General features: G+C 33.1%; 6 protein-coding genes across 8 annotated transcripts; 5 read left to right on the top strand and 1 right to left on the bottom strand.

Annotated features, from left to right (window-relative positions):
- Positions 1 to 1,239: 1,239 nt before the first annotated feature.
- On the top strand, positions 1,240 to 6,129 carry LOC127257020 (replication factor C subunit 2). 2 transcript variants are annotated; one of them, XM_051283282.1, is made up of 13 exons: positions 1,240 to 1,374; positions 1,460 to 1,538; positions 1,632 to 1,711; positions 2,009 to 2,128; positions 2,247 to 2,316; positions 2,416 to 2,489; positions 2,831 to 2,951; positions 3,069 to 3,131; positions 3,434 to 3,493; positions 3,746 to 3,871; positions 3,944 to 4,027; positions 4,142 to 4,285; positions 6,001 to 6,129. In XM_051283282.1, the coding sequence occupies exons 1-12, from the start codon at positions 1,331 to 1,333 to the stop codon at positions 4,244 to 4,246; spliced, it is 1,026 nt and encodes a 341-aa protein (XP_051139239.1). In that variant the 5' UTR covers positions 1,240 to 1,330; the 3' UTR covers positions 4,247 to 4,285; positions 6,001 to 6,129. The 2 variants fall into 2 exon arrangements, with proteins under 2 accessions (XP_051139239.1, XP_051139238.1); XM_051283281.1 differs by lacking the exon at positions 6,001 to 6,129 and having other exon boundaries at positions 4,142 to 4,437.
- Positions 4,613 to 5,465, top strand: LOC127257021 (uncharacterized). Its single transcript, XM_051283283.1, has one exon. The coding sequence runs from the start codon at positions 4,785 to 4,787 to the stop codon at positions 5,268 to 5,270; it is 486 nt and encodes a 161-aa protein (XP_051139240.1). The 5' UTR covers positions 4,613 to 4,784; the 3' UTR covers positions 5,271 to 5,465.
- Positions 6,130 to 6,450: 321 nt separating the features above from the next.
- LOC127257019 (metal transporter Nramp5-like) lies at positions 6,451 to 9,954 on the top strand. The gene is made up of 13 exons (XM_051283280.1): positions 6,451 to 6,575; positions 6,663 to 6,741; positions 6,896 to 6,936; positions 7,015 to 7,093; positions 7,177 to 7,281; positions 7,392 to 7,501; positions 7,617 to 7,798; positions 7,901 to 7,970; positions 8,377 to 8,550; positions 8,626 to 8,730; positions 8,829 to 8,960; positions 9,104 to 9,199; positions 9,667 to 9,954. The coding sequence occupies exons 1-13, from the start codon at positions 6,468 to 6,470 to the stop codon at positions 9,952 to 9,954; spliced, it is 1,569 nt and encodes a 522-aa protein (XP_051139237.1). The 5' UTR covers positions 6,451 to 6,467.
- LOC127257018 (beta-galactosidase 16-like) lies at positions 9,850 to 16,808 on the bottom strand. 2 transcript variants are annotated; one of them, XM_051283279.1, is made up of 19 exons: positions 16,575 to 16,808; positions 14,494 to 14,589; positions 14,288 to 14,400; positions 14,147 to 14,213; positions 13,971 to 14,063; positions 13,695 to 13,838; positions 13,503 to 13,597; positions 13,282 to 13,390; positions 13,073 to 13,157; positions 12,877 to 12,995; positions 12,609 to 12,770; positions 12,292 to 12,473; positions 12,123 to 12,211; positions 11,854 to 11,963; positions 11,532 to 11,639; positions 11,333 to 11,437; positions 11,098 to 11,243; positions 10,780 to 10,991; positions 9,850 to 9,994 (listed from the first exon to the last, which is right to left on the bottom strand). In XM_051283279.1, the coding sequence occupies exons 1-18, from the start codon at positions 16,770 to 16,772 to the stop codon at positions 10,820 to 10,822; spliced, it is 2,193 nt and encodes a 730-aa protein (XP_051139236.1). In that variant the 5' UTR covers positions 16,773 to 16,808; the 3' UTR covers positions 9,850 to 9,994; positions 10,780 to 10,819. The 2 variants fall into 2 exon arrangements, with proteins under 2 accessions (XP_051139236.1, XP_051139234.1); XM_051283277.1 differs by lacking the exon at positions 9,850 to 9,994 and having other exon boundaries at positions 10,586 to 10,991; positions 16,575 to 16,807.
- Positions 16,809 to 19,031: 2,223 nt separating this feature from the next.
- Positions 19,032 to 21,340, top strand: LOC127257285 (proteasome subunit beta type-3-A-like). Its single transcript, XM_051283663.1, has 7 exons — positions 19,032 to 19,146; positions 19,257 to 19,438; positions 19,906 to 20,013; positions 20,143 to 20,232; positions 20,665 to 20,749; positions 20,905 to 20,999; positions 21,087 to 21,340. Exons 1-7 carry the CDS (start codon positions 19,141 to 19,143, stop codon positions 21,133 to 21,135), a joined length of 615 nt encoding a protein of 204 aa, XP_051139620.1. The 5' UTR covers positions 19,032 to 19,140; the 3' UTR covers positions 21,136 to 21,340.
- Positions 21,341 to 22,203: 863 nt separating this feature from the next.
- On the top strand, positions 22,204 to 24,140 carry LOC127257202 (uncharacterized). Its single transcript, XM_051283581.1, has 5 exons — positions 22,204 to 22,278; positions 22,500 to 22,746; positions 22,931 to 23,059; positions 23,200 to 23,300; positions 23,638 to 24,140. Exons 3-5 carry the CDS (start codon positions 22,962 to 22,964, stop codon positions 24,138 to 24,140), a joined length of 702 nt encoding a protein of 233 aa, XP_051139538.1. The 5' UTR covers positions 22,204 to 22,278; positions 22,500 to 22,746; positions 22,931 to 22,961.
- Positions 24,141 to 25,583: the final 1,443 nt, after the last annotated feature.

Here is a 25,583-nt window from a genome sequence, read left to right as displayed (position 1 = left end):
ATCAATACGGAAATGTGCATATTTTTATATAGCATAATATATAGATGTGGTATTTCAAAAATTTTGTACTATGTTACAAATACATCAAATAAAACACATCATAATAAAAACAAGACAATGATTTTAACATATTACATATATTCATACAATATATACATACTTTTATTTAATATTTAATGTGATAATTTTATTTTATAATATAAAAATTCGCAGTAACTATTTAAAAAACGATTTAGTCAAAACAAAATTAAAACTAAGAAAAACAAAATCAAACTAAAAAACACACACATATATATAGAAAGGGTAAGTCATAGAATTTTTTAGCTTTATTATATACTTCGTCATATATATATATATACACACACGAGAATTAAAGTGAAATATAATTTATAAGTAATTAAAAAATACTATTTTCATCCCATCGAAATTGAATTATTTGATTAGAGATACGATTTATTTAAGGTGAAGATGTTTAATTAGTTAATAATAATTAATTATGATATTATTTTTTGTATAATTAATAATATTTATAATTTTAAAGTAAATTTAATATATATAATTAAAAAAAATAAAATATATGTTTAAATATTTAAAAATTATATAACAATTAAAAAAATATATGAATTATGAATATCATTGTAGAGAATAAAATTTTCAAATAAAAAATATTTTTGTTTATTTATAATTAACATAAATCGATTTATAAAAGATGTCTAGTTAATATAGATAAAAATATTTATTATTTTAGGAGAGAGTGGTAGAAATAAAGGTATTTTGATTGAGTTCTACCTACGTCATTTAATAATTTTTACCAAAAATAAAAAGATATCAATTGTTAAGAGACCGACGAAAATAAAAATGGTGTTAATTGTGGTGGAACGAAATGAGTATATTATTAAGAATAATTATAAATTAAAATTAAAATAAATTATAAAAAAAATATGATTAAAATATATATGAGAAATAAAAAATAATGTGAGACAAATTAAAATTAAAGTAAAATATATAAATATTTTATGTGAAAATATCAAGTACAGTAGTTATTTCAAACTACAAGACTCAAAATAATACTAATACCATAGTAAAATTTAGCAAAAGTTATGGGTTGATGCAGTAATAGTACACTCAATTAAGTTCAAACTTAAGGGGTTGTCAATAAATTTCAAAAAATGTGTCCACCGAAAGAAATAGGAGCATACAACAATTTAATTGATTCTTAGGGACTGATTGAAAATAAACCAAAGCGTAAAATCTTCTTCAGTTCCAATCACCAAAAAGCGGGAAAGAAGCCCTTTGCTTGGGGAAGGAAAACCTCGATTCATCCTCGACGATGGCGCCAGTGCCGCCGAGTTCTCAGCCGTGGGTCGAGAAATAGTAACTCCTCCACATCCCTATTCATTGGTAGATCCTCTTCATGTATTTGTTGGTGCAATTTTCATTTGATTGGTTGAATTGGCAGCCGTCCTAAGCAAGTGAAGGACGTTGCTCACCAAGACGAGGTTGTTCGAGTGCTCACCAACACTCTCGAAACTACGAACGTAACGTTCTTTGCTTTATCTTTTTGTTGCCGTTTTGTTTTTCGCTTGGTGTTCTTAATTACTACGTGTTTTCTTCCCCTGTTGAAATCGCAGTGCCCTCACATGCTATTCTATGGGCCTCCTGGCACCGGGAAAACAACTACAGCTCTTGCTATTGCTCATCAGCTCTTTGGGTAATCTTTAGTAATGATTTTTTGTTTTGGAAGTTTGGATTTGTATTGTTGTTTCACTTTGCAACTTGTGATTGATGTCAATCTGTGTTTCACTGTAAATTTAATAGTTGTATTGGGTAAGCTATCAACAGTTAATATTAATTGCAATTATGATGATAGGAGGAGGTTGAAAATTCTAAATTTTAGATTCCACTGATGGAGTTGTGCTTGATGTAATGTTGATTGCCCATTATACAGTGGTTGTTTGGATTATTTATGAAGTTTAGTTTGATTGACTGAAGCAAATTCCTTCTGTAGACCTGAGTTATATAAGTCCAGAGTTCTTGAGCTGAATGCTAGTGATGATCGAGGGATCAATGTTGTTCGCACAAAAATTAAAAACTTCGCTGCTGTTGCTGTTGGTTCGTCTCGGCAGGGGTATACTCTTTTTTTTTTTTTTTTTTTTTTTTTTTTTCTAATAGTATTTTTGTATATATCTTGCTGTGCTGATCCTTTCTCTTTCATGCTTCAAATGAATTCTCTTCCCGAAATGTAGGGGTTATCCTTGCCCACCGTATAAGATCATTATTCTTGATGAGGCTGATTCGATGACAGAAGATGCTCAGGTAAAGTTCCACCTTTCTTTCACCTAGGTTTTATGTTGGTTTCTGCATTAGTTGATTACTTTTTCACATCTTAACAGAATTTAACGTCTATCTTTGCAGAATGCGCTGCGGCGCACCATGGAGACATACTCGAAGGTTACAAGGTTTTTCTTCATTTGTAACTATATAAGCAGGTAGGATTAGACCTCCTCTCACACTATCAAAAGTTTAGTTATTTTAGGGAAATATTCCAGGTTGAGATACTTGGGTCAATATTCACTTTGTAAGATAATATGTTACATGCTATGCAATAACAAATAATCGTAAATATGTTGCCCATGGGTACCAGCCCCTGTTTAGAGGTTAACATTGGAGAAATGCCTATAATTTGAATATCTATATTTTACCGAGTTATTTTACTGGACTTTATTTACTATATATATGAATTTGCATTTCGTAGTTGCATGTATTTTGTAGAGTTTATGCTTATACTTTTCATGAGATTTGACTTTAGGAAACTATCTGTTTGGTGTAGAATCATAGAGCCTCTTGCATCTAGGTGTGCGAAATTCCGATTCAAACCACTCACCGAAGAAATTATGACTAGTCGCATATTGTATATCTGCAAGGAAGAAGGAGTACAATTTGAGTCACAGGTAGAGATTGATATGCTCAGGTTTCATGCTTGTAGAGTATATTTGTTTGTGCATGTGTGAATTCATCTTTGTTCTCTATCGAAGTTAAATTTTTGATATGGCTTCTTTTAACTGTAGGCTCTGTCAACCTTGAGTGCTATTTCTCAAGGTGATCTTCGCCGTGCTATAACATATCTGCAGGTATATATTCATCGCATTCTTTGGTCGATGTAGGGGCTTTGTGCCCCATTTACAATAGCTAGTAGATGCATATTCTAAGTTATACTAATTCATCCTGTGTGTATCACTCTTATATTCCGACTTCAATCCTAAATTATACATTGCCATAAAACTAGAAAATTGGTTAATCGGGTCACCCTACCAAGTGTTTGCATGCATTTAGGATATAATAGATTGTAGTTGGTGTGTCTTATTGCTGCTCAAGCTTGAAGCAATTGAACATCCGTTCTTCTTATTAAACTAAACATTCTCATTTATTTCAGGGTGCTGCTCGCTTATATGGATCTTCAATATCATCGAAGGACTTGATTAATGTGTCTGGTGTAAGTTCTTCCTCTTTAACATTTCTGAAACAAAATCTGATCATCAGATGATTTCATATTCTAAGATCAGAAAGCTCTTACCTTCAAATTTATTCAGGTGTATGTTCATCTGTTGATCATTGTTTTAACATTACTTGTCCCTCACATCACATTATTCCATGTCTTTAATTTGGTTTTTTCCTATATACAAACCCATATTTACAGACCTTGAACATGTCAAACTAATTCGATAGAGATTGTTGTCATTCCCAGGTCATCCCCGATGAGATTGTCCAGGCTCTCTTTTCTGCTTGCAGAAGCGGTAATTTTGACATGACAGACAAAGAAGTGAAAAATGTAGTCGCCGAAGGATACCCGGTTTCTCAGATGCTTTCTCAGGTCCAGTTGATGTTGGTCCTATTATATTTCTTGCTTCCTTTCGACTAAGTGCTGATCCAGCTCCTATTCCAGTTGTATGATATAATTGTTGAATCAGAAGATATATCAGACGAACAGAAAGCAAGAATATGCAAGAAGTTTGCCGAGGTAGATAAGGTAACAATGATGATTACGCACCATATACATTAAAAATGACTGCAGAAGCTACACTACTATCAAATTTCCATTAGATCAGATATTTATCCTCATTGCTGTGGCCTTTGTTTGCAGTGCCTTACTGATGGAGCCGACGAGTATCTGCAACTGTTGGACGCAGCTAGCAACGCGCAGCGTGCGCTGTGTAACATGCCTCAAGAATACTCCTTCGCGAGTTAGGCATCCGCGACGTCCACTCAGCATGCTGTCGAAACATCGGTCAGTATCTTAATCGCTTCTGGAAGATCTAATTAAAGTTTCATGTTTAAGAATGAAATCTTTTGCACGTCTCTTACATTATCTTAAGCATAAAAGTCTTGGAATTTAGCTTAAACTGTTGTCATTTGGTGCCATGGATAGAAATGTCACCATGCCTGATCTTGACATGGTTTTGAATTTCACCCCTCCCCCCACCCACCCCGCCAATAAATAATAGGGTTGAATCATAGTGCCCCACCCCCCCATTGTCTTCTTGCATGACTCTTTATACTCTAACAGAACTTGTCCCCACCAGCTCCCACTTCCCTCGCCTTTAATCAAGCCTAGATGGATAAATAGATAGATATGTAGGTGGATAGACAGATAGATAGATGATTAGATAGATTACTCACCCACCCCATCTGCCAATATATATATATATCTGTTTCTATATATACGTATAGATGCCCTGTCTTTGTGGTGTTCTTTCTTGTCAGTGATATAAACCCACCCTCTTAAGATGCCAGTAGATGAGTCGTATAGGAAACCGGGTGCTGTGCCCTTCAAGTGGGAGATCCGACCCGGTGTCCCGAAGCTCCACGACCCGCTCCCTTCTCTGGACAATTACCAATTTGAATTCAAGCTCCGGAATCACCACCACAAACGGTTGTCTGCAACTGTATCCCCTTCCCCAGAAACTCCATCTAGGCTGAAACCGCCGCCGGCTGGATTATCCATCCGGTCACCTTCTAACCGGGTTGGGCAAGCCCGACCCGACGTGGTTTCCTCTGCTGGGTGTTTCCCATCCCCTGTGGTGAAGCTTAGAGCTTTGAAGACGGGCGGGTCTGGATCCGGATCTGATCCAGGATACTACTCGGATCTTGAGAACGGATCATCCCGCAGGTGGTCGTTTTCCGGTAGGAAGTCTGTGCCGGTTTCGCCGGTGTGTCATTCCTACCGCTGGCCCGGCGGCGATGCAGATTGGGCCGGGTTCGGCTTATTTTAAAAACACACCATATATTAACATATATATATATATATATATATATATAAACGTGTGCATGTACATGTGTGCTGCATAGTGGAAGAAAAAATCCAAAGTAATTGTTTGCCTTTTTAATTAGTTTTGAAAATTTAAATTTAAATTTAAATTAATATGGGAATGGATGTATTTTCAGGGTTTGCTTTAATTATGCTATCACTGTCCACTCCAAGAAATAAAGAAAACCAAGGAAGGAAAAGGTCAATAAAAAGGTTAATTAATAATACAAAATAAACATACAATCGATGAACTGAATTCAGGCCTTAACATGAATCAAGCTGCGGTTGAATAAATGTTTTAGATCATCATGTGAAGATCTTGGCAGAATTGATGCCAAAGCCAAATCAATCCTCTCTAGGTAAAGAAAAATTAGAAAAAAATGTATTTTTTTACTTAAACAAAACGATAATAAATTTAAATGAAAAAAAAAGAGTAAAATAAATTTGAATTATATGATTTATTATAATAAGTAATATAAATACATTCATACAATAAGATATATTAATACAATACAACTAAAATAGAATTATTACTACTAAAAAATGAGTTAACTGTTTCCTTCATAGAGTTAACTTAATTGTGACACATAAAAAACCCTCGACGGCGAAATGTTAGTTAATAAGCTTATTTAGAGATAAATTGAATTTATAGTGACCAAATATTAAGATTAATATATTATTTTTTATTTTAAAAGGTGGCAAGGAAGAGGTTGGGTTGGAAATGAGTGAATAGAGCCTCCGCAGAGGTCAGAGAGGACTGACTACTAAACGGGTAAACAATACGTGAGTGAGTCGCGTGCGGGAGTGTGCTGTGTCTCAGGTGCTTATTTAACGGAACGAAAACGACGTCGTTTCGGTCACGACACTGACGTCTTTAAATTGTTCTTTCCCGAAACGGCGTGTTCCATCCTTTCCACTATTTTCTAATCTTCGATAAATTCCATTTCCATATCACCTGTAAAAATTAATTCATGTATACAAAAATTATTTACGGAATATATGTATTATATATAGAGAGAGAGGGAGTGTTTTCCTGAGGCAGTTAAGGTTACGTTCAGTATCACAGTATAAATAAACCTCAGCTGAGACCGATTATAGACTACAACTCTTACTCTATCCATCGAATCATCATCGACGGCTCTTTGAAATTAATCCAATTTTAATGTTGGACCAAGGCGGCGGCGGTCTTGATAGCGGCCACCGTGTGGTCGCAATGCCGGAGATGACGACGGAAGGCGCCACTTGGCCGGAGAACAAAGAGTTGGATCAGGTAGTGCGTGTGTGTGAATTTTTATGTGAATGAAATAGTCCTGTGTTAGTGTTTATTGAGCTTTGTATTCGGATGTGTACTACACAGAAACCTGGTTGGAAGAAATTTTTAGCGTATGTTGGCCCTGGATTTTTGGTCTCTTTGGCATACCTCGATCCTGGAAACAGTGAGTGATTTTCTAGGTGTTATACTGTGATGAATACGTTTGTTTCCTTGTGTTTCTCGTGTTTGCTATCTATCATCTGTTGAAATTGAAACTGTTGTGGTGGTTTTATTGGAGAAGTATATACTAATGTTTGTAAGTACCTCTGAATTTGAAGTGGAAACTGATCTTCAAGCTGGAGCAAGCTACGGATACGAAGTATGTACATATATAATCGTGAAAACAAATGAAATGCTTATCGATTAGTTTAATTATATGTATTGTACCAATTTGCAGCTGCTGTGGGTAATCCTTATCGGATTAATCTTTGCGCTGATAATCCAATCACTCGCAGCAAATCTCGGAGTCTGCACGGGTATATTGATGAACACACACACGAAAACATATTGTCAGTTGGCCTTTAGACTTGAATCCTATTTGATAAAATTCGATGTATAGGTAAACATTTGGCAGAGGTGTGTAGAGCAGAGTATCCAATACTGGTGAGATACTGCCTCTGGATTCTGGCAGAGGTCGCCGTCATTGCTGCCGACATTCCTGAAGGTAAAAAAGCAGATAGATCATAGATACCTTATTTTGTTACTGAATCACTAGAGATTTTGGAATCAGATCATTTGATGATTACATGTATTGGTCCATTGTATTGTGTATAGTGATAGGGACAGCCTTTGCACTCAACATACTGTTCCATATTCCGGTGTGGGTTGGGGTTCTTTGCACCGGGTTCAGTACTCTCCTCTTGCTCGGCCTCCAGCGCTATGGCGTATGGCACACAATGCAATATACATATATATATATATATATATTCATGCTCTTCATAGATGCTTTCTTTGGTAGTTATTGAAGAATTATTGATTGTTAATTTTGTGCGTGCATAGGTGAGGAAATTGGAGCTGTTGATAGCAGTATTAGTGTTCATAATGGCGGGGTGTTTTTTTGGGGAATTAGGCTTTGTCAGCCCTCCGGCGTCCGATGTCTTGAAAGGAATGTTCATCCCTAAACTGAGTGGCCATGGCGCCACCGGCAGTGCCATCGCCCTCATCGGCGCCCTCGTCATGCCGTAGGACACACAATTCCATCATCTCTTTATGTGTTTCTTCTCAATTCACTGAAAATTTATCTTTCTAACATATACATATATGTATGAAATGTGTATACACAGGCATAACCTTTTTCTTCATTCTGCTCTGGTGCTTTCGAGGAAGACGCCCACTTCAGTCCGTGGTATCAATGTATGAAAATCCCATCCAATCTCCATTAAAGAAACACATTGTGCAATACTACATATATATATATATATATCTTTACACACTGTGCTGATGCCTGATTGGTGTTAATATTACTGTTAGTTTGCGCTACAGATTACTGTCATGCACTGAAAATACATAGGCAACATATGAAATAGAATATAAAATGCTATCACTCATGTCAGTTCTATTATATATATATATATGCTGTCTTAGTAGACTTTTGTGTGTTTGCATTATACAAACGATTATCTTTGTATTGTTACATTTATATATAATGTGTTGTCGGTATATATTAACTGTGCTATTAGTACTCTGTAATTAGTATAATAACAGCCGTCATATATACATATGACTTTGGGAAACTAACGAGTTGGATGAATTTGATCAGAATGCGTGTAAATACTTCTTGATGGAGAGTGGATTTGCATTATTCGTCGCGTTCTTGATAAACGTGGCAATGGTGTCTGTGTCGGGCTCCGTCTGCTCAGCCAAAAATCTGTCTGAAGAAAACGCAGCAAATTGCAACAATTTGACACTCAACTCTGCTTCTTTCCTCCTCAAGGTAACCACTGATAATCAAATACCACATTAATCAAATCTTTCCATTTGCTTAATAAGAGTCTTATTCTGATTGCAGAATGTATTGGGGAAATCAAGTTCTATAGTGTATGCAATAGCACTGCTGGCCTCAGGGCAAAGCTCAGCCATTACTGGCACTTATGCTGGCCAGTTCATCATGCAGGCAACTAACGAATTAATTATCTATCCAACTTATTAACTACTTACTAAATAGGGAGTATAATCATTTCAATTATTAAACTTTTGGTTGGTGTTAATCAGGGCTTTCTTGAGCTGAGGATGAAGAGATGGGTAAGAAATTTGATGACTAGGTGTATTGCCATCACACCAAGTTTGATAGTGTCGATAATTGGAGGCCCTTCTGGAGCTGGCAGACTCATCATCATTGCTTCGGTTCGTCAATACTTCTCTCTCACACACACATCATATATATATATATATAATACTATGTGAACATTTTGTGCTATATTAACAGAAAATTTCAAGTGCATTCATATATTTGTTGGATTAAAAAAGGGTGAATTTTGTTGGTGCAGATGATTCTGTCATTTGAACTTCCATTTGCTCTCCTCCCACTACTCAAATTCAGCAGCAGCTCTCCCAAGATGGGGCCTCACAAAAACTCCATTTCGGTAACTCCCAACACACCCACACTAAATCTTCATCTTACATAAGGCAGCCGTTATTTTACTACAAGGGACAATACTCAATTTACATAGAAGTTTTTTAAATTTTGAAAATAAGAAAAAAAAAAATTACACAGACTTTTGAAACTTTTAACTCTATTTATATTTTTTTATCACAAAATATCATATTAAATACTAACTTTTTAATATTTTCAAAATTTTTCAAAACATTAAATTTCTGTCTAAAGGTAATGTATTGGATATAATATTCAATCAGAGAAAAATAAATATTTGATCTTATATATATATATATTTAAAAAATATATTAATTTTAATGAATAATATAAAAAATTTCAAAAAAGTTTCTATGTAAACAAAACTATCTATCTAACTATGAGAATTAATTAGTCCCTTGTAGTAAACATGCCCCGCCATTGCAAAATAATTGATTGCAAATGGAATATGAATGGCAGATCATAGTGTTCTCATGGATTCTTGGGCTGGGGATCATAGGCATCAATATATACTACCTTGTGACAGCCTTCGTCGATTGGCTGCTTCACAACAGCCTCCCAAAAATAGGGAACATCTTTATAGGGATTGTGGTGTTCCCGCTAATGGCTATGTATGTAATATCTGTCCTATACCTCATGTTCCGAAAAGACAAGGCGAAAACGTTCATCGACACTGCCCCGGCTAAGGACAACGATGATCATCAGCCTTATAGAGAGGACCTCGCCGATATCCCCTTGCCACAGTAGTAGTGTGCTTATAGCCTAACTCTTCTTGAAATCTCACCATCTTTTTGCGGAAAAAAAAAAAAAAAAAAGAAAAAAACTCAATTTTGCAACCATAATTACTACTTTTAAAACAAAAGAAAAAAAAAATTATTATGAACGTGTCTGTGTGTGTGCTTATATTAAGAAAAGGATGGCGTAAGTGATTACTTCAGTTCCGTATTATTGAATAGAAGTAATTAAAAGCTTTGGATAAATTTGTGACCACTTTGATGGAATATATTGGGATGAGAATATGTGTTACATATTTATAGAATTGAACTTAGATTGGCATCAAGAAAAGAAACTGCGAAGAGGAATATGTTCTTTTCCTTGAATATGCGACTGCAAAAACATTAAAAAGAATGGTGGCAAATAGATTTGAGTGTGATTGCTTCCATTTTATTTTATTTTTAATAAATTAGTAACACAATTGAAAACATAAACCAACTTAGCCTTACGCAATTATCTTATTTAATAATAATAGTACAATTATTGAACTACTAAAAACCACATCATTTAAAACTTTTTTTCATAAGTCAATAACCTTATTTAATGTATATGATTAAATATATATTTTTTATATTAATAAACAATTTTCCCTTAGGATGGAAGCTTAAGCTAATTAGATATTGATTTTCACCACAATAAATATATTTATACAGTACACTTCTATATATATATTATATATATATATAAATATGAACGGTACAACATATACTTTTATTTAACATTGCAGTTAGAAATTATCTTATTATTTTCTCTTATAAATAAAATCCAAATGTATTCAAATAAGAATTGTAAATTTACCTTTTTTGAATCTGTAGAATTAGATCACTTCTAGACAATGCTAGGATCTTCTTGTTGATGAAAATCCTAAAAATGGATAAGAATTGTACCGGTTGCATAACTTTTTTAGGTACACAGTGCCTATGGATATGCCGAGAGGATTGCCCATTTCTTCCTCGAACAACACCAACATGTTGCCCCTCGGTTTCAGGAACGACCGAGGTATATGTAACCTACACATTATATAGTTTGTGAGGTTGTCAAAATGCTACATGTTAAAAGTGAATCAACATTCAGATACAAAATAAAAATGAAAAAATAAAAAAAGATCGATCTTACCATGTTTGTGAAGGCATTCCATCAGGTTTGGGAAAGGAAATCCAATATCGGCCAATACCTTGGCCGTTGATCCATACTTGGCCTTTTCTCATAGAGTTAAGATTTATTGCGACAGGATCAGAACCTCCGGGCGCATCAAATATGGCCTGGCAGGGCGTCGAAAAACTCATAACTTTACGATCATAAGCACACATTGATGCAAATGTGGGAACAAAACTATTGGAGAGATTCTAACCTTATACCATGTGAGCTGGTTGGGACTGATGGTGTACTTGCTCCATGGCACCTTGCTCGATCCATTCATCGAGTAAATCTGTACCCTCTCGCCCACTAATCCGACCTTATATGAAGATGGAAAATTGAAATCAAGTTTGTATTTGGCAAGCTCAATAATCAAGAGTGATGACTACGAATAGTTAGTTAGTTAGTTATACCTGATAACCCCACGGATATTTGTCCGTTAAATTTTTGCTACCTTGATTTCCTAGAACGTTTACATTTACCAATCCGGCAGCTCTACTCTCAAGATAAGCACCTGAATCCTAGAGTTTGTAGATCGATTTTTATTAGTATCAAACATTGCAGGGCAGGCAGACAACATGTAATCGGTATTCAAATTTAAAATTAGGGATCGATACATTGTTGAACTCTACATATATATATTAGCAAATCAAGTGTTTTACACCTAAAAGTGGCCTAAAATGAATAATGCGCAATGTCGAATAAAAAAGGAAAAGGCGAAAGAAGGGACAATACCGGCATTCCAACCATAATGCTCAGCAAAGATATGGTGTTCACTCCACGGTGAAACAGAACGGTAGTGTCCAAAGTAAAGCTGAAATTTCTGAAGTAGCCATGGGCGGATCCTACCAAGGTAAAGCACAATCAAGTTAGCATAACACCATGGAAGATTCCTTGTTGCAGAAAACTATTATGAGAAGAAAGATTGAGAAGAATTTTGCATTAATGGAGAAAAACCATATGATTCAAATGAAAAAGGTCACATAAGCTGAGAATTATCATACCTACAAGGCGTCCATTGATGTAGGCACGCAGCACATGTCCACGCGAACCTATCTTGATCTCGGCTTTTGCGTCTGCCGGCACCTCATATCTGCAACAAGTTTGCTCTCATAAACCACAAGTACATTGATCTAATCGAAATGCATCAAATTTTAAAGCGTAGAAACTTACTCAGCAGTGTACCACAGATAATCAGATGTATCTTTGGTAGTGTTCATCTGTTCTAACAATAAATTTGATCTCAATGTCGTACTGTCAAATACTGGTATAACTTCTCGCCATTCTTGCCATAACATTGGAGAATCAAACTTCATAGTTGGTACTCTTATTCTTTCAGTGCATTTGGCAGCAACCTATCGAGGATGAAAAATAATAATAATAAATAACAAAACAAAACCAAAAAGAATAGTTAGACATGTTCCTGCTTTCTGTTTTCATCCTTTTCAAAGACATAAGTTTGAGGTTCATATACAAGATACTGTAAATACCTTGGCTGTGTTAAAGGACACAATATTGCAATCTGGCAAGATGCTAATAGATTCGGCCGGAAGCCTATATGTTCTATTCTGAAATTTGATGTCGGTATTGTTTCGATCAGCATTTACAAGAAAGGCAGCACATTTTCGCTCATCCCCGGAATACACATAGGCCTGGCTTAAGAAGAAAGCCAAACAATCAATAGTATCTTTTGTTAATTCTAATCTATCGAATGCCATGTAGGTGATAAAATTCATATATAAACTTCGACATCCTTACCCTCTGCAGGGGACCCAAAGAATAATTGGTTTGTTGTCCATAAAGTAGCGTATCGGAGCAATTCTGTACCGCTGCATGCAGCTCCCTTAGATGACCCCATAACGGCTCATTGATCAAACCTGCATGTTTTCAGCAGGTTCTTAATAATTTAAATACAATCAAGAAAAAAATAGCCATTGAGATTCAGTTGAATTACCATACTCATCGAGGGGGGCAGGATCATAATAACTGGTTAATGTGAATGCTGAAGTAGTCCTCCCAAAATTGGTCCCTCCATGATACTGTTAAGATAAAAAAATATGCTCCTTTAGTGAAATATACATACATATATATATACATGGGGTGTTGTAGTAAAACTTGGAACTTTTATTCCCGGGAATTCTTTTGGATCGGAAATGGGCTTACCATGTAATAGTTTATGAAACTTCCATTCAACTTGGCTATGAATAGGGCAACCTGGTAAGCAATGTACTCTGGCTTATAGATTCTTGTAGCATTGCCATATAGATCATACCTTCAAAATCGAAAAGCCGAGAGTCACTTAAACAATAAGCATCAAAATGCACGAAAATAGCCACCTAGAGACAACAAACATTGCAAGCCTTCTTTTAGCCAGGGTAGCTTACAGGTGTGTCCAATTTTCTGTCCAAATTGCTGGCTTATTCGGCGAATTCGGTCCTACAAATGTTTCTGCACAGCTCCTCCCATTGCAAGCATTGATCTTCATTCCAAAGCAATACCACATAATTTCAATATAAGCTTATTTGAAGACCTTAAGAATCAAAATTCAAGGAGATAATCAGAAATGGTGCTCTTACCACAGGATCGGGAGCATCATCTTGCTTACACATCACCCATGGCACACCAGTGTTAAGGCCTACAGCCATCTTTGCTGCCCAAAGGACATACCGTGCACCTGCTTCGTTAAAAGCCTTCTCCACATTCTGGTACTCATTCTCAATCTGATCATGTTTACATTAAATCCATTCGATTATGCACGTTATACTTATAGAATAAACATATAACCACAAACACAAACGAACAAATTTGTGTGCATATAACACCAGCAAAAGTAGAATAATAAACTCTCGAACCTGCGATAGTACTATAGGACCTCCCTGTGAAGCAAATAGCTTCTCCGACTTCATCAAATCCACGATTTTCGTCGTGAAATTTTGCATGTAAAACTGTTTCGAAACCAATGCAAATCATTCATGTTCTATACATACTCCATACTGTACTCTATATCAAATCTCGAAAATCAAAATACCTTATACGGTTCATTATCCGTCCGGAAAACAATGCCGGGGACTTCACGGAGCCAGAACGGCAAGCCTCTGCAGCAGCCACAACACAGCTTATTAACCGCTCAGAGATAATCAGAAGTTGCTAATTCGATCGATTGTATTACCCGTAAGTCCACTCGGCCTGAATGAAAGGACCAATCCGAAGGATTGTATAGAGTCCTTGAGCCTGAATTTCCTTGATGAATCTCACTATATCCGCTCTTCCACTGAAATCATACTGCCATTTCCGCTTGCTAATCAGCTCAATTCATCTCCGAAATTCATTAGTGAAGGGAATTGGGGATTAGGGTTCGAGAATGAGAAGAAGAACCTGGCCAGGCTGAGGTTCGTGAACGTTCCAGAAGACATACGTATCAATAGTGTTCAGTCCACCTTCTTTTGCTTTTGCTATCAACGACGTCCACATCTTTTACCCATAATAATATAACAATTTATTTATTTTTAATAAATCACGTAATTTAATTATTTTTAATAAAAATATATTATTTAAATAAAAATTTTAATTTTAATTTTAAATTCAAATCAAAATTAAACAAACCTGTTGTTTCTTTATATAGATATTGATTTTTTCAGTTGAAATATAATGTTAATAAAATAGTAGTTTATTATTGTATGACAAAAAAAAAAAAAGATTAAAATTAATTTTAAAAAACAATTCTTTTATTTTAATAACATCAATTACTTTTATCTACAAAATATCAAATTCAATTGTTATTTTACTTAAATGACAAAAATAATATATATATATATATATATATTATAATACAGGCCAAACATATCCAGTGTAATTTTTCTATCTTCTCCACATATATAAAACATTATATTGAAATTTTCTATTTATATACAAACAATAAAGTTAAGATTTTGTAGATATTTTTAATTAATATAGAAATTTTCCATATAATAAATGTATTCAATGAATAAAGGATTTCATTGTTTATATTAAAATAAATATATTTTAATATATATATTTATTCTAACAATACATAATTAATACTCCCTAGCCTATTTCATGTATCACACTAAAATTGAAATAAATATGGTTATATATACATATATACTTCTACAAGTGTTGATATTATAAGCCATCAATCATTTTTTTAAAATATATATATATATAACATCAATTAAATGCCAAATATTTTACTATTTATAAAATTCTAAACTTCTCCAAGTATCCAGTTGCTACACTAATTTTACTCAAACTATAACTCAATTTTTCATTATTATTCTTTAAATATTCAATTTTTCCTATTATTTTAAATAAATTTTTATTTTTATAATTTAGAATAATTTTAATAATCAAAAAAATCAAAAAAATCAAAAAATAAAAATAATAAAGCAATGCCATTTTTTTATATTGTTACGGTGCAACACCAAAATTAGCTTTGCACACTGTATGAACAAAATCTAAGGCTACATTCGCTTATAGAGTTTTCACTAGATTTTTGCTATTTATAATTTTTATTCTTTTAATATATTACATCAAATATTTATTTATTATTTTTATATTATATTAAAATTTATTTATATATAAAAAATATTATATTAATACATATTTATATTGACATAAACAATTATTTCAATTTAAATTTTTTATATTCGGAACTCATCCCAACACACCCATAACAAAGAATTTGTTTGTGATTATCTAGTTGTCAATGAATGATGATGTCAGTTTCTTGTATATTGAAATAAAACAATTTTAGCTTTTTAAATTTAGTAAATACAAGGCTTTTCTTCACCTCTTTATGCTGTCTAAATTATACTGCATAATAAAATTTCCTTTCTGATAAAAAAATAAATAAATAAATATAATTTTTTATTCAAAATTTTATATAAATATATCATTAGAAAAACAATTATAAGCATGCTAAATTTCTTAATTTAACATGGTTTAAATCAATCAATGTCCTTATAATCTAAATTAATTAAATAATTTTTATTTAATTAAGATTATTAAATGGCCAGAATCAGCACATCATGATCCGAACTCTATCTTCAATCTTTTTTAAGAAAAGAGCAATTATTTCTTTTCCATTTTTTGGCAATCTAATTTTCATGTAAATTAATTAAATTTAGCAAAGATTTAATTTTTTATTTCTCAAATTCAACCATGTTTCCATTGATTTCTTCAAACAAAAATCCAAACTATGCCAACCAAGTGACAAAGAATCAACAAGAAGAAAAATATATAAATAAATAAATGATATAGTAAAAAAGAATTTTTTTTTAATAAAAGCCAAACAAACAAAATTAAGAATAAGTAATTTTGCAAGATCCCTGGATGAAGGCATCGGATTCATCACCGCCGTTAACGCCCAACTCATCAACGGCGAGGATACATCCGGCATTGTACTCCCGGGACCGTTCAAAAGAAAAAATCCTTACATCGGGTGTACTTCTCGGGTAATGTATAGACCCAGAGAACAGCAGTTTCCGGCGGCCGGCGATGATCAGAGACCGGCGGTCGTAGGTCACTCCGCCGTCGCGTCTGACAGCGGAGGAGGCGGCGGCGACGGCTCCTCCGGCCACCGCAATCAGCAGCAGCAGCAGCCACTTCAGGCACATGTTTCTGGAACTATACATAAATTTTAATTTATATTTATGTATGAAAGAAAAAAAAATAAAAAAACATGTTTGGTGTGTCTGAAGAAAAAAGGGATTTATAGATAATCCATTGTTTTCAATTTTTGGTGTAATTTAGAAAGTGTACTCAGTTCAGCCGTAGAAGCAACGATGATGTAAGTGTATTATGTATATATCGATGTAATAAAATTATACTGCAGGGGTATTCTAGGAAATTCACCCAAATATTGAAAATTTTAATATATTACAAGAATTTATCGATAACATAAAATTATAAACAGATAATACATAAAAATAATTCACGTAATATATAAATAATTGATTTTCGATACATTGTAAATTATAAATTAACATGCTAAAAATCTTTATATTGTCTAAATTATTAGCTTTATATCTATATATATTGAGCTCTGTATTTTAGGTTTTTTAAGTGGATAAATATGATATTTTATAAAAATAAAAAATATATTTTTTATATAAAATCATGGTATTTAAAAAAAATAAAAATAAAAGTGGACAAATAGACTTTATTTATATAAAACTATCATATTTAATGTTTTTTTTTTTTATATACAAATCTTTATATTTAATATTTATTTTTAATAGTACAAAATAAAAACAATAATAGTGAAGAATATAACCTTTATGCACATGTGTCTGTATATTTGTGAATAATTAATTAGAAGGAAAAACATTGTTATATAAGGGAAATTTTTACAAATGCTCTTGTTTAGACAAGAATATTGAGTAATTTATTTGTGAAATTTTAGTTTTTTATTTTGATTTTAAATATTAAAATTTTGAATTGAAATATTTATTTGATTTGATATTTTGAACATAAAAATAAATTTTAATATAATATGATAAATACAAATTAAGTATTTGATTTGATAATTTATTTTAGAGAAAAAAAAAGTATAAAATGGTAAAAAATGTAATGAAAATCACACAAGTAAACGCATGTTTTTCCAATTTAATATTTATTGTCTTTTAAAATTTTATTAACTTCAAATATATATATATATATATAATAAAGAAGCAATAAAAGTCTTCTAAATTATTTTAATTTTAAATATGGGCCCCAATTAATTTCCAACGTGTAATTTAATTTCAATGCAATATTTCTAAATCATATAAAACATGGTACGTTTCATTTTGTATTAATGGGTAGATGTGAAATTAAGGAATTATTTATTTGAAATTTAATTCTTATTTTTATTTTTTTGATTTTTGATTGTAAATTGTAATTTGGATGCAATATTTTACTAGAAAAATATGATAAAAACATTTAAACCAAATTAACATAAGATAAATAGAGTCGAAAATTCTCTATATTTTTGGTTATATATAATTACAAATAAAATAACTTTTATTACCAATTTACAAATTTACTAAAAAGTAAGGCAATCTTTTAAATTGGGGGCAATATTTCTTTCCAAAAACATATACTGTAAAATTTATTATAACTCTTTAATACTCATGAACGAAAATTAATGTATTATATTATTTTTGACTACATTTAATGATTTATTTTAATTAAACAAAGGGGATATTTTATTATTAATAGCCACAAACTAAATAAGGCTGATATTTAAAAGGTCAAGTATAATTCTCAAATTAAAAAATAAGGCAAATGAAAAAATATAGGCAGTTATATAATTTTTATTTCCAATTTTACAACAAAATGAATTAGGCGTTTTGTGCATGCGTTACTTACCGCAGGGAAATGCCATTTATGCTGTAATAATAAACTACAACATATATATATATATATATGAATAAATTAAAAATAATACAGTATTTAGACAGATTTTAGAAATTATTTTGACATATTAAAAAATTGTAAAAATAATAAATAAATATAATATAGATTTATAATTAATATTTTATATAAAAATAATAATATTTTAATTTACATACTTTAAAAAAAAATGCTTAGTGGGTGGTCTGTTTAAACAGATTTTTTTAAAAAAAAAATTGAAAAACAATAAAAATTCATATTTTCATATAATATTTAATAAAAAAAAATATATTTAATATATTAATTTTATAAAAAATGAATAATATCAAAAAGACCAAAAATATTGTGTAAATAGAGTTTTAGGGCCAAAATAATTTGAAATGATAAGCAAACAAAGTCCAATTGAATTTGGTACGCATGTTGGGCTGGAAATTAACCCGATCCAAATAACCAAACCCGGACAAATCCGGGTTGCTTGATTCGAATTGTCCCCTCCTTCAAGAAAGAAGTCATGAAAATTGAAAACTAAAATGGCTCCAACCTCTCTCTCGCTGATGCGAAGGCACGCAGCTGCAGAAGCTTTGGTATTCGTCTGATTACTCAACCAGTAGAGTTTTTTCAGTCGGAATGTCGGTGAGTATTATTGAGCTCGTATGAAGTTCTTGTTTCCGCACGTTTATCGTTAATATTTTGCATTTCGTGTGCTTTTTTTGCTGAATTCATTGTGGGAATCAAACTTACAGATCTTTGAGTATAATGGAAGTGCACTGGTGGCAATGGTGGGGAAGAATTGCTTCGCGATCGCGAGCGACCGGCGGCTTGGCGTGCAGCTGCAGACCATCGCCACTGACTTTCAGAAGATTTACAGGATACACGATAAGCTCTTCATCGGTCTAGCTGGCCTCGCCACCGACGCACAGACTCTGTAACATAAATTTTCTCTTTGTTGTTTTCGATAGTGCTCTTGCTTGGAGAGTGGAAAGGATTTAGAATTTTCTTAAATTTAATCTCCTTAACGTGGTGGTGCTTACTCATTTTCATGCTCTGATTATGCTTAAATTGTACCTGGAAACATGTGAATCTTGAAAGTTGAAATTACAGGTAGCTTGTGTCTTTCAATTCAATTTGTATAGATGCATTGGATGGAGTTGAGAGCATGATCCAATTAGCTTTTACATAGATTGGCTTCATTTGTTTGGCTATGTTTGTTTAACTGTTCCTTAAGTTACTAATTTCGAGGCTTAGTTTTGGTTCGATTCAATTTGTGTCGATGCATCGAAAGGAAACACAGCATGATCCAGTTCATTTGTTTGGTTAATTGTGTTCATCTGTTCACTTTTTAATAATTTCGAAGTTCATTCTTTTAGTGGTTTTGGTTTAAATCGGCAATAGGTATCAAAGGCTAGTTTTCCGACACAAACTGTATCATCTAAGGGAAGAAAGAGATATGAAACCCGAAACTTTTGGCAGCCTTGTATCTGCTGTTCTCTACGAGAAAAGGTCGGTAAAACTATTTACAATGTATGTATATTTGTGAACTTATGCTTATGTGGTTGAAACTATTCACTTCGTTACTAATTTTTTTTCTCGTTTTCGTGCTTCATCGTAGTTTCTCTCTTTATTGTTTAGGTTCGGTCCATATTTCTGCCAACCCGTCATTGCCGGATTGGGTGATGAAGATAAACCATTCATTTGCACTATGGACTCTATCGGGGCAAAGTACGTCTTGCTCATACATGTTATCATTTCTTTCTGTCTAAATGAATCATTGGAAAAGAAAAGAAATCGCCTAACGAAACATTTTGGTTTCGACTTGTTCTGTATTAGCAATTATTCGATTTCAATGCTGCAAATATTCTACTTTTGCCTTGTTGTTGATCCTTTATCTATAATTCAATTTAGCTAAGAACGAAGGTGTGATTAGTATACTTGTTATTATGTCCTATTGGTCATACATTAGATTCTTTTTTGGTCATTAATGCAGTCTCGGTATCTTCATTTGTATAATTCATTTGTATTATACGAATGCATAAATTGATTTGAACCCGATTATACTGTGCCATATTAAGTAAAGCCAGTTCTTGTAATTTCTCTACTGAGCTGTCGAGTCTTTTGCTTTACGAAGTAACTTTTTTCATGGTGTGAATGTAGGGAACTTGCCAAAGATTTCGTCGTTGCTGGAACTGCATCGGAATCCCTCTACGGTGCCTGTGAATCGATGTTCAAGCCTGACATGGTTCGTGATTCTACTCAACATTGCCTTTTATCTTTTTCAAAAAACAGCAAGATCTTTAAACAACACTGCCCTTTTATGACATTGCTTTTACATCTATTTTCGCAATGTCCCTGCATCTTCGTTTAATTAACAAACTTTTCATACCAAATATTCAGGAACCTGAGGAGTTGTTTGAGACTATCTCACAGGCACTGCTATCATCAGTCGACCGAGATTGTTTAAGTGGTTGGGGAGGACATGTTTACGTCGTGTAAGTGGTTTTCCAATTCCTTCGATTCTTTTTCCGAGTTCCTTCCTCTTTGCCAAAATGTGCATTATTCTTCGGCTAATGTTGCAGCACACCTACTGAAGTGACGGAGAGAATCCTGAAGGGAAGGATGGATTGATCGATCGGGCGCTAACAAGAACTCGACGACGGTCTCGTTGTCGACATTGAGCTGCGCTGGGAGTTGCCATTCCTTGAACTTCCCCCATTGCAGCTGTATTTAGTAATCCAAGCTTTGCAGCATTGCTCAAAAAAGTTATGTTTGATTGTGTTGTTAAATTTGCCTCAGATAATTTGGTATGGAATAGATAAAAGCTGTTTGAACTTTCCCTTTTATATGGGTGGGAGGTAGGAATGGCAATGGATCCCGGATCAGAGCCATTTATTTGGGTCGGATCCAATTACTTAGACCCTATTTGGGCCGGGCCGGGTCTAAGTTTAATAATAGACCCTATTAGACCCGAGTCCAACTATTCTCAGTTGAGATATAGTTTGATATTATTATTAGGGTCGTTGATGGTGTCAGTATAATTGAAAATTTGTATTTATTATATTTATTTAATTTTTTTATAAAATAAATAGATATTCTTTTAGACAGTAAGGAAGGTTCAGATACATTTGAAGGTCCAGTAACATATATTTGGATAGGGTATAGGGTCCGAATTATATCCTATCTATACTCTATCCATTATCGTCCCTCATTTGCAAGTTAGATTTAGAATTGACATTATTTTTTAAATTTTATTTTATTTTATTTTTTAATCTCTAATTTATTTTTTTTTTAAAAGATGTGATTTAATTTAATTTTTTTTATTTCTCTTTTAAATAATAGTAAAATATATTTATATACAGTTTCTGGGTGTTACAACGGGAACCGCTTGTTCGAATTTTGATTTTTGGTGCAAAATTACCTTTCGAATTTCAGTCGGGTTTTTATTTAATTAGGATTAGGGGGGGCTAAAATAGGAAAAAAATCCAAACGGTACGATCTTTTTTCTTACTTAATCTTTTAATATAACAGTTATATTTCTTCCCGCCCATTCTTCCTTCACGTGTTCCGTTTCTTCCCCGAAAAGTGAGCGTTGGTCGGAACATTTCTCCTCTTCAACTCAAAATCGTTTTTGATTTCGGGTATTTGATCATCTTGTGTGTACGATGTGCAACTGGCGTGCGGAAATCGGCGACAGAAGCTAGACAGCGACGTTGACGGGATCGACAATGAGGAGAATCCGTAATCGTTCAGCGTCCATTACTTTTTCATCAGGTTTGTTACTTCGATTGCGTTCATTAGCGGTGGTTAGGTTTGTAGGTGTTTTCCGGGGAAGATATTACGGTTTGATTTTGTTGGCAGAATTTGAATAAGTTTTTTTTTGTGTTGGGTAGAATGCATGGAAATTTGAGTCTGAAAATGCATTTTCGTGAGTTTTTTAATCATTTCGGATAAATGATCTTGAACAGAGCTCTGATTTGTTTTTAAATTAGCAGTTTCGCGAATTCTACCAAATTTGCTTCTATTCCGACGGTTTTACTTCGGTGAATTTTAGCCTTGAAAGCCAATCGACATATTGTCTCATCAGAAGCATAAGACAGTACAGTGAAGACGAAAAGAGTTTGCAGTAATCCATTTCAACGTATAATAGCTACCGTTGGAACTAGAGTTAATTGGCGCTTCGATTTCAGGATTTTTCTGACTCCTAAGCCCTCAAGCCACCTGCTGTTGAAGAACACCTCAGTAAGATCTATCATAGCCTTAAAGCACTTGAACTGTAACGAACTGAGATGTTAATATTTTTTTGTTATATTGTGCTTATACTGAATAAGAAGAATAGGAAAGCTCATCTGCAGTTGTATCTTCTCATGAATAATTTGGACTCTGTTCTTAATTAAATCTATGTGCGTACCTTTATTGATTGCAGAAAGTTACTAAAAATTTATTAGCCTTCATCAATGGGGAATGTAGTTAGTTCTGTTTCCTCTGGATTTGGTCAACTCATCGACAAGATCCTCGGTCATCCTCTTGATTTCCTATCTGGAAAAAATTGCAAGTAAATATTCTCATCTTTTGAAATATATATATATATGTTTTATATTGTCTATGTTGTAGTGCTGATCCATATTGGGAAAAACTTCAAAAAACATTGCCCAATTTCGATAACTAATTAGTTAATGTCCACCAATTCTGCAGATCTGTATGTGCTCCAACATGGGATTTTATATGTTATGTCGAGAACTTCTGCGTTTCTCAATTGCTCAAGCTCATCATGGTTGCATCACTGGTTTACTTCTGTGAGTGAATGTCTGCACACTTCAATCTCTTTGTTGGCCATGTTTGGTTGAAATGATTTTAAGCTAAACTATAAATTCCTCAAATTTATTATTGCTGTTTGGGTTTTTCATAACATTTCACATCATGTATTTCACACAACATTCTGCAAGTCTTATTTTGATGGTTTAAACTTACATTCATTCACATGTATTTCAAGACTTTCTTCAACTTCAATATGATCCAAACGATGGATTTCAAATTCAACATACTTCAAAGTTACTAATATTAGAATTCATATTCAAATCCAAATACTTCAATGTTATAGTTAATGATGTTTTCATTTGACAACATTTGCAGTGCTCTTATTCTTATTTCTGTTGTACAAATTGGGCGTCTGCCAATGCATTTGCCACATTATCTGTGGAACCATTTGGGGCTGTTTTGCCACTTGCTTCTCATCATTAGAATTCTGCTGCACCTATTGTTGCTCCAAGCTTCAAAATGTCAAAAGAAATAACAGACGACGAAGAAGAAGAAGAGACATCGAGGAGTTTACTCCACCTATCATCACAAGTGAAGAAGAAGAAGAACACAACTTGGGATCCCGAAAACATAAGAGATCCCACGAGAGGCGAAGCCACATACACGAGCATCTAAGGAGATCCTTGAGGCCTGTGAATCATGTCACACACTTGGAACTCTCCAGCAGATCGATTGATCATCCACGCAGGAAATTGGTTCTAGACGATGCAGGGGATCCCGCGAGCCATGTTCATCACCATGTTCGCATCGCTAGAAGTTCGAGGTTCTCGCATAAGGGATCGAGCCATAGGACAAGAAAGCATCACCCAAGAAGGTAAGATTTCTTACAATACCATGCCATTTTATATAGTTTGCTTTCATCTAATGAAATTGCTGCATGATGAAAAGGTGTGTGAATAGTGTCATTGTTTTTTACACATTTTGATTTGAATTTGGAATCCTAAATTGTTCTTATTATAAAAAATCCCTTTATAGTGTAGAGCCGAGCTCAAGCTTGAAATCGAGCCTAATATGCCGAACTAGCTCAAATTTTAAATAAGTTTGAGTCGAGCATGTCCTAATAACATATATACTCAAGTTCTAAATCGATTCGTTTAATATCTCTATATACAAAGTTGACTTAGATTTCACGTATGTTTAGACTCTTGAGTAGATGTAGAATTTACAAGAACATACACACATAATCATGCTAATCTATTGCTGAGCTCACACTAAAGTAGAATTTGTTTAGTGGGTGGAACTAATTATTACAATTTACAGGCACTACCGACAATGCTAAAGTAATGATTAGTTACTTTTAAATTAAACAATCTAATTGGCGGTGACATGATCTTCACCTAGACAACATAATTGCTCTTAATATTAACTGTTTGAATCGCCTGATAAATATATTTTTATAACTGTGTAATTATATAAGACCTTGTATTCTATACTTTTTGAACTATTTAATCATAATAAAAATATATTAATTATTTATACTATAAATTTGTTAAATATTTATAATTTTATTTATTTATTTATAATATGTACCTTTTAGGCCCACTGTCTAGATGCTTTATTCAGTATACCACAGTAGTGTTTGCCTACCCACATTGTCATAAATTGCTGCCATAGATTATACTACTAGGATTAGTGGTGGAATTGTTTATTACTACATATCATTTGATTCGATGACATTCTTAAAGTCAATACTTTGTCAACCCTTAATCAATCAATATTAATGGTTGAATTTATTTATTTATTTAATTAGGACACTCTTACTAGGAACACTTGTTTAACCAGTGGCTGCAATTTTACATTCCTTAAGTGGAATTAAGTCCTTTCCTGGTGTTCTTATTATAGTAAAAAAAAAGTCTTCCCTGGCGTTTCTTTGTGAATGTTTCTCTTCCTGTTTAGTTAATCATATTTGGACCAGAGTTTTATACGAAAGTAGGTCAATTATTATTTATTACAGTATTTTTTAAAATAAATAAATAAATAAATAAATCTATAATTGCATATTTCGTAGTCTAATTAAATTAAAATTATATACAATAGAGAGTCCTTTCTAACGTATAGGTATAGTACATAGGTTTTTCCAGGCGATGGAGACCTTTCATATTTTAAATGATGGCCAAATTTTAGAAGTTAGTGTGTGTCCAGAAATTCTGCATGTATGTACAGCTATTTAAAAAATAAATTATAAATTATTTAATCAATTTATTCGTAAATAAGGAGATACTTTTAAGTAAAATTGTAGAGGTATTATTATTATTATTATT

The sequence above is a fragment of the Andrographis paniculata genome, unplaced genomic scaffold (assembly GCF_009805555.1).
Source record: "Andrographis paniculata isolate CXL003 unplaced genomic scaffold, ASM980555v1 Contig57END, whole genome shotgun sequence".
In the NCBI taxonomy this organism is placed as follows: domain Eukaryota; kingdom Viridiplantae; phylum Streptophyta; class Magnoliopsida; order Lamiales; family Acanthaceae; genus Andrographis; species Andrographis paniculata.
The sequence above is the reverse complement of the archived record's forward strand: the minus strand, read 5'-3'. Positions and strand labels throughout refer to the sequence as shown.

Coding starts and splice junctions, on each gene's coding strand:
- LOC127257020 (XM_051283282.1), top strand. CDS start 1,331: ATGGCGCCAGTGCCGCCGAGTTCTCAGCCGTGGGTCGAGAAATA. Junction 2,317..2,415: donor CGATGACAGAAGATGCTCAG/GTAAAGTTCCAC, acceptor CTATCTTTGCAG/AATGCGCTGCGGCGCACCAT. Junction 2,490..2,830: donor ATTTGTAACTATATAAGCAG/GTAGGATTAGAC, acceptor TGTTTGGTGTAG/AATCATAGAGCCTCTTGCAT.
- LOC127257021 (XM_051283283.1), top strand. CDS start 4,785: ATGCCAGTAGATGAGTCGTATAGGAAACCGGGTGCTGTGCCCTTCAAG.
- LOC127257019 (XM_051283280.1), top strand. CDS start 6,468: ATGTTGGACCAAGGCGGCGGCGGTCTTGATAGCGGCCACCGTGTGGTC. Junction 6,742..6,895: donor ATACCTCGATCCTGGAAACA/GTGAGTGATTTT, acceptor CTGAATTTGAAG/TGGAAACTGATCTTCAAGCT. Junction 6,937..7,014: donor GAGCAAGCTACGGATACGAA/GTATGTACATAT, acceptor ACCAATTTGCAG/CTGCTGTGGGTAATCCTTAT.
- LOC127257285 (XM_051283663.1), top strand. Junction 20,233..20,664: donor ATGGACTCTATCGGGGCAAA/GTACGTCTTGCT, acceptor GTGTGAATGTAG/GGAACTTGCCAAAGATTTCG. Junction 20,750..20,904: donor CGATGTTCAAGCCTGACATG/GTTCGTGATTCT, acceptor CCAAATATTCAG/GAACCTGAGGAGTTGTTTGA.
- LOC127257202 (XM_051283581.1), top strand. CDS start 22,962: ATGGGGAATGTAGTTAGTTCTGTTTCCTCTGGATTTGGTCAACTCATC. Junction 23,060..23,199: donor CTATCTGGAAAAAATTGCAA/GTAAATATTCTC, acceptor CCAATTCTGCAG/ATCTGTATGTGCTCCAACAT. Junction 23,301..23,637: donor TGCATCACTGGTTTACTTCT/GTGAGTGAATGT, acceptor CAACATTTGCAG/TGCTCTTATTCTTATTTCTG.
- LOC127257018 (XM_051283279.1), bottom strand. CDS start 16,772: ATGTATAGTTCCAGAAACATGTGCCTGAAGTGGCTGCTGCTGCTGCTG. Junction 14,590..16,574: donor ACCCGAGAAGTACACCCGAT/GTAAGGATTTTT, acceptor TATGGGTAAAAG/ATGTGGACGTCGTTGATAGC. Junction 11,640..11,853: donor GCATTATGGTTGGAATGCCG/GTATTGTCCCTT, acceptor TACAAACTCTAG/GATTCAGGTGCTTATCTTGA.